This window comes from Martes martes, assembly GCF_963455335.1.
Source record: "Martes martes genome assembly, chromosome: 15".
Lineage (NCBI taxonomy): Eukaryota > Metazoa > Chordata > Mammalia > Carnivora > Mustelidae > Martes > Martes martes.
Window position 1 is genome coordinate 59,397,454 of NC_137903.1, and position 7,624 is coordinate 59,405,077.

At 44.9% G+C, this 7,624-nt stretch overlaps 1 protein-coding gene across 1 annotated transcript; it reads left to right on the top strand.

The window, feature by feature from the left end:
- Positions 1–6,707: 6,707 nt before the first annotated feature.
- LOC308356228 (large ribosomal subunit protein mL42-like) lies at positions 6,708–7,136 on the top strand (the record flags this gene model as incomplete). The annotated part of the gene is made up of 1 exon (XM_080825058.1): positions 6,708–7,136. One exon carries the CDS (start codon positions 6,708–6,710, stop codon positions 7,134–7,136), a length of 429 nt encoding a protein of 142 aa, XP_080681184.1.
- Between the last annotated feature and the right edge of the window lie 488 nt (positions 7,137–7,624).

Consider the following 7,624-nt stretch of genomic DNA (forward strand, 5'->3'; position numbering starts at 1 on the left):
CCAGATGGGTTTGGAGAGCCAGAGAAGATGTGTAGATAGATAACCCCAAAATGAAGGTTTGAATATCCTCCTGTAACAGACTTCAGGGGAACACAACCTCTCCTTTTCTCCTTTGACTTTGTGACCTGACTAATGTCCTGTCCCAGCCGAGGGTTAACGCAGTTTGTTTTGTAAGATGAAAAGCCAATGTTCTTGGCATGTTTCTTCAGGAACTCTTGGGTCTTCATACATAGTCTGTCTTCTCCCTACCACACATTTCAGGTGACCCAATGCTTACAAGAGGTAAATGACCAGATGGAAAATGCTTTTGAGATTTTCTGGTGAAGTCTGGGTTTCCCTTTACACCAGTGGTTTTGAATCAGGGTGATTTTTTTTTCCCATCGGGGGACATTAGGCAACAGTGTGAGTCGTTTTGATTGTCACAGCTTAAGGAGGGTGTCCTACCGGCATCTAGGAGGTAGAGGCCAGCGACGGTACTAAACATCCTACAACACGCAGGACAGTCCCCTCATCTTGTCCAAAATGTCAGTTGTGCCAAGGTTGAGAACGCTGTCATCAGAATGAGCTAGTGATCTTCCAGCCATGGAAAGGTGCCATTTTCTCCACCTGCCCTTTTTTTTTTTTTTTTAAGATTTATTTATTTATTTGACAGAGAGAGATCACAGTAGACAGAGGCAGGCAGAGAGAGAGAGAGAGGGAAGCAGGCTCCCTGCTGAGCAGCGAGCCCGATGCGGGACTCGATCCCAGGACCCTGAGATCATGACCTGAGCCAAAGGCAGCGGCTTAACCCACTGAGCCACCCAGGCGCCCCTCTCCACCTGCCCTTTTAAACGTATCCTTTTTACCGACCTAGAAGGCGTTATGCTACGTGAAATAAGTCAAACAGAGAAAGACAAATACCGTATGATTTCACTTATTTGTGAAATCTAAAAAAAAAAACCCACAAGTGAACAAACAAAGCAAATCAGAAACAGACTCATAGATACGGAGAACAAACTGGTGGTTGCTAGAAGGGAAGGGGTGAGGGGATGGGTAAAATAGGTGAAGGGGTTAAAAGGTACAGTCTGCCAGCTGTAAAATAAACAGGTCAAGGGGATATAAAGTACAGCACAGGGAATAAAGCCAATAATATTGTAATAACTTTGTATGGTAATAGACCGTAATTAGACTTAACAGTGGTGACCATTTCCTAACATATATAAATGTCAAATCACTAAGTTGTACACCTGAAACTACTCTCATGCTGCAGGTCAACTCTACTTCAATTAATAGAAATTAAAAATTAAAAATATCCTTTGACATAGAAATACAATAAGTAAGGTTTAACAACAACGTATTGTAAGGAGTCCACCGACATCACGTTCCGGAAAAGGCAAAATGGTGGGGACAGCAGTGAGAGCAGTGGTGGCCATGGGTTGGAGGGGAGGAGTGAAGAGGCAGAGCCCAGAGGATGTCTGGGGCCGTGAAAATACTCTGCATGATACTATAGTAATGGATACATGTCCCGATACATTTATCCAAACTCCAAGGACAACAAGAGGGTGAACCCCAATATTCACTGTGGACTTGGGGTGATAATGATGTGTCAGTGTCGGTTCTTCAGTGGTAATAAATGTACCACCTGGTGGGCCATGCAGATAGTGGGGGAGGTTGTGCCTGAGTGGAGGAAGGGGGCACAGAGGAACTCCCTGTACTTTCCGCTGAGTTGTTTATGAACCCGAAACTGCACTAAAAAATAAAGTTCAGGGGTGCCTGGGTGGCTTAGTCCTTAGGTGGTTGCTTTAGGCTCAGGTCATGGTCCCAGGGTCCTGGGATGGAGCCCTGCATTGGGCTCCCTCCTCCGTGGGAAGCCTGCTTCTCCCTTTCCCACTCACCCTGATTGTGTTCCCTCTCTCATTGTCTCTGTCTCCCTGTCAAATGAATAAATAAAACAATCTTAAAAATATATAAAATAAAAATAAAAAAATAAAAATTAAAGTTCATCTTCAGGGTGCCTGGGTAGCTCAGTAGGTTAAGCTATCAACTCTTGATTTTGCTACGGTCATGATCTCAGGGTCCTGGGATGTCAGTGCTCAGCGGGGGGACTGCTTGGGGATTCTCTGCTCCCCCTCCCCCTCTGCCCCTCCCTACTACTCCCCTGCACTTACAAGCCCTCTCTCTCAAATAAATATATAAAATCTTTAAAAAAAACTAAAATTCATCTTTAAAAAGCTAATTGGAAAAACAAAACAACATTTTTTTTTTTTAAGATTTTATTTATTTATTTGTCAGAGAGAGTGAGCACAGGCAGACAGAGGCAGGCAGAGGCAGAGGGAGAAGCAGGCTCCCCGCTGAGCAAGGAGCCCGATGTGGGACTCGATCCCAGGACGCTGGGATCATGACCTGAGCTGAAGGCAGCCGCTCAACCAACCGAGCCACCCAGGCGTCCCAACAAAACAACATTTAAGAAACTTGGTGAATTTTCTACTCTGACATGTTATTTAAGAAAAGATTTTTATTTTTTTTTAAGATTTTATTTATTTATTTGAGAGAGAGAGAGCACAAGTGGGGGAAGGCAGAGGGGGAGGGACAAGCCCACTCCTCCATACTGGGCACTGAGCCAGACTCAGGGCTCGATCCCAGGACCCCAAGATCATGACCTGAGCCGAAGTCAGATGCTTAACCAATCGGGCCACTCAGGTGTCCCAAGAGAAAAGGAGATTTTTAAAATGTGCAGCTACTATTATAATTAAATCTATCTTTCCCTGTAAGTTCTGGAAGGTGTGTCCTTACGAAAGGCAAGATTCCACAGTCAAGGCCTGGGTAGGACAGCAGTCCCCATGGTGTGGCTGATGGAACACCTTCTGCAGGATGTTAATAAGCCTTACTCGAAGAAAAGTGTCTGGGAAACGCTGGGTTAAATAGAGTTAAAGCATCTTCTGTGCGGTTTTTATTGTTGTTGTTATTTTTCCTTTCATGAAGAACCCCTTGGGACCTTCCAGATTCTGATGTTCCTTGTGAATCCCTCAGGGGGTTTTCTGTAGGCTGCATTTCCCAAATTTCTATGACCCTAGAACCCTTTTCGTAAGGAACCATCTCAAGGGACTACTTTGGACACTAACAAAGAAGATCGGGGAGGAGCATTCAGTTCGGTTAACACCCTGGTCCTCCTGGCTCAGGCTCTGCCCCGGCCACCCTGTCTGTGGGCCCTTGCCTGCTTGTCTGGGTCACCGCTTTCATCAGTCCGACACGATCACGCCCATCCCCCGAAAACCAGCGTGCCGTGCCCACTCGAGGGCGTCCGCAACAGAGGGACGGCGCGTTCTCAACCACGAAGCTAAAGGAGCCTCCCTCCCTGGCCTCCTGGCCTCGGCCCCAAGCCCCAAGCCTGCCCGCCCTACCTCGTGAGCCCTGAGCGCGTCTAGCGGCCTCAGAGAAGGACAGGTGGGGAATTTCATCCTCTTCGCATGGCAGGGGAAATCCGAGTCCTTTCCGTGGTGTTGGGTCCACGTCCCAAGTCAGCTTCCCCGGACCTCCCCCTGACGCCCCCTTCCCCTCGCCTACAGGACAGGGGAGTCCCTGCGCGTCCGTGAGTGGGGGCGCCTGTGCCATTCTGAGCCCTCCCTTCCCCGCGGCCGGCAGAGCAGGTGCTCCTCCTGGAACGCGAGGAGCTGCCAGGACCCACGCTGCCTCCCCCCGCGTGCTCAGCGCGCGCGGCTCGGCCGTCCGCTGTTGCCGGCTCCGTCCTGTTTCTCCCGTTGTGCGAAAAGATGAGACGATCCGGCGGGCAGATCCGCGACTTTCCCTCTGTCTGGAGAGGGGACGAAGGAGAGATCGGGGCTTTGTTTTCTTAATGTTTCCAGCGGAATATCCAGTCACCTCCCTTGGAAGTATTTCCCCCGAAGACGAGGAGATGCTGGAAGTGGCGGTCTGCGGCGTTTCACTCCTCCCGATGCTTAGGAGCGACTGTAGGGCTGGCACTGTGCTGGGGGCTGGGTGCACAGGATCCACGAGAGACAGTTTGCGCCTGAAGGCTGAACCGGGAAGGAAAAGAGCAACTTCAGAAGAGGGAGAAGGTGCGCAGAAGGATCTGCACAGGGGCCTGGGGGCTGCAGGGAGGAGGCACGCCCTGGAGCCCTGGGCGGGCCCCCCAGGGAGCATTGACCCTGAGCTGAGTCTACAGGACTTTGCCCAGAGCTCCCAGCGGGATGCATTTCCTTCAGGTTAGAAATTGCTATTGTTCTCTGCAACTTGTTTTGAATAGCGCACGTAATTGATGGTCTTTTCCTTTATTTTCATCAATTATTTCAACAATTAATTTACAAAGATCACTTTGGATACTTAAAAGTTGTTCTTTTTTAAACTTTTAAACTGGCATTGTTTTAAGATTTTATGTATTCATTTGACAGCTGCTGCCTTGGGCCTGATCCCAGGACCCTGGATCATGACCTGAACCCAAGGCAGACACTTAACTGACTGAGGCTCCCAGGCGCCCCTTAAACTGGCATTTAAAAGGCTGGTTATTTGATTACACTCTAAGTTTCATGCCCTTGACCTTCGTTTAAGAATTTCATTTTGGGGGCCACCTGGGTGGCTCAGTGGGTTAAGCCTCTGCCTTCGGCTCAGGTCATGATCTCTCAGGGTCCTGGGATCGAGCCCCGCATCGGGCTCTCTGCTCAGCGGGGAGCCTGCTTCCTTCTCTCTCTCTGCCTGCCTCTCTGCCTACTTCTGCTCTCTCTCTGTGTCAAATAAATAAGATCTTTAAAAAAAAAAAAGAATTTCATTTTTGTCCCTTTATAGCTATGATGGTTTAATTGCTTTGCATTTTTAACTATTATAAAATTATATTTTGGGTTATAGGACCTGAAAACAACACCCCAATAAAGGTAGCAAATCTTCTTAACGAAAACAAAACAAAACAAAATCAACAAAGATTTTTAGGATTATGGCTAGATGGATGGCTGCAGTTGCTCAAATGCTCACTTTGACAAAAGCCGAGAGAGGGAGAAACCTATCAAGGTGTCTTAGGAACCACATGATAATAAATCACATTTGTTTGACATCTTAGAGTTTGTTTGCAAGGCACTTTTGCATGCTTTGCTCTGTTTAGTACCGGCTAAACAAGTAATCATCTCCGTTCTTTCCTGAAGCTCTACTAAATGACAGAAAAATGAAGCTATAGGGTCAGAGAGAGCAAAAGAGAATGTAACAGTGGAGGAGAGGTAATAATGCATTTTGTGAGTAGGGAAATCAGATGAAGCATGGTGGCTCACATAAAAAGGGAGAAGCAACCAAAAACCCAGAAATAAACCCACAATTATATGGTCAATTAATCTTCGACAAAGGAGGATGAATATCCAATGGGAGAAAGACAGTCTCCTCAACAAATGGTGTTGGGAAAACTGGACAGCCACATGCAAAAGGATAAAACTAGACCACTTTCCTCCACCATACACAAAAATAAACTCAAAATGGATTAAAGACCTGAAACCATAAAAATCCTGAAAGAGAGCACAGGCAGGGATGTCTCTGGCATGGGCTGTAGCAACATTTTTCTAGATTATCCTCTTGAGGCAAGGGAAATAAAGCAAAAATAAAACTATTCAGACTACACCCCCCCCCAAAAGTTTCTGCACAGTGAAGGAAATAATCGACAAAATTAAAAGTAATCTATTGAATGGGAGAAGATATTTGCAAGTGACATATCAGATAAAGGGTTAGTATCCAAAATATATAAAGAACTGATACAAGGGTGCCTGTGTGGCTCAGCTGGTTAAGCATCTGACTTTTTTGATTTCAGCTCAGGTCATGATCTTGGGGTCATGAGATCGAGCCCTGTGTTGGGCTCTGTGCTGAGTGTGGAGCCTGCTTGAGATTCTCTGTCTCCTTCTGCCCTTCTCCCACAATGCTCACTCTGTCTCTCTATTAAAAAAAATAATAATAAAAGAAAGAAAGAAAAAAAGAACAGATACAATTCAATACCCAAAAAACTATTCTTTTAAAAAATAGGCATCAGATGGGGCACCTGGCTGGCTCAGACCTAAGGGTTGTGGGTTCAAGCCCCAGGATGGGTATAGAGACTGCTTTAAAGTAAAATCTTTACAAAAATTGGACACAGACGAACATTTTTCCAAAGAAGGCATTCAGATGGCCAACAGACACATGAAGAGAGGCTCAACATTATTCATCATCAGGGAAATGCAAATCAAAACTACAATGAGATACCACCTCACACCAGTCAGAAGGGCTAAAATCAACAACACAAGAAAAAAAGTATTGGTGAGGATACAGAGGAAAGGAAACCCTCCTGCACTGTTGGTGGGAATGCAAGCTGCTGCAGCCACTGTGGAAAACAGTATAGAGGTTCCTCAAAAATTAAAAATAAAGCTACCCTATGACCCAGAGGTTGCACTAATAGGTACTTACCACCAAAATACAAAAACATTAATTCAAGGGGACACATGCATCCCTTGTGTATAACAGCATCATCTACAATAGCTAAGCTATGGAAACAGCCCAAGTGTCCATTGGCTGGTGAATGGATAAAGAAAATGTTTAAAAAAAAAAAAAAAAAGGAAAAAGAAAATGTGGCATATTGAGGTAAAAGGCCGGGCTCATGGTGAGCAGCTGTCAGGAATGAAAACGGATATACCCTGAAGAAGATTTTAAAATCAGTTTCTCTTCAAATCATCTTCTTTCATACCACCCGATAAGCATCTTGATTCACCATGGCGTTAGCAGCAGTAAAATGGGTGATATCAAACAGAACTATCTGGAAACATTTATTTCCAATTCAAAATGGAGCTTTCTATTGCGTTTGTCATAAATCTACATATTCTCCTCTACCAGATGACTATAATTGCAAAGTAGAGTTTGCTTTGACATCTGATGGCAGGATGAGAGTGTGCTACCACGCTTCTGTGGACATTCCATATGAACATATACAACCTATTCCTCAGCCAGATCCTCTGCATAATAATGAAGAAACACATGACCAAGTGCTGAAAACCAGATTAGAAGAAAAAAATGAGCACTCTGATCAAGGACCCATGATAGAACAACTTAGCAAAATGTTCTCTACTACTAAGCACCGTTGGTATCCTCGTGGACAGTATCACAGACATCGTAGGAAACTGGATCCTCCAAAAGACAGATGATACTGAGGTTTTCAGGAATCAAAAAGATCTTATCTTGTGTCTCATTTGCCATTTGAGAAAATGCATTGAGTATATTCACTAATATGTTATATAGCAAAATAATAAAATGTGTTCATGTAAAAAAAAAAGGTGGTATAATACATGTGGTGAAATATTACTCAGCCATAAAAAAGAATAAAATCTTGTCATTTGCAATGATGTGGCTAGAGCTAGAGAGTACTATGCTTAGTGAAATAAGTCAGAGAAAGACAAATACTGTATGATCTAACTCACATGTGAAATTTAAGAAACAAGACAAGCAAAGGGAAAAAAAAGACACAAACCAAAACCAAACTCTTAACTATAAAGAACACACTGCTGGTCAGTGGGGCAGGGGAGAGGGACACACGGATGGGGAAAAAGGGAATAAGGGATGGGGATTAAAAGAACATATTTATCACAGGAGGAGCAAGATGGTAGAGGAGTAGGAGACCTAAATGGGACCCCAG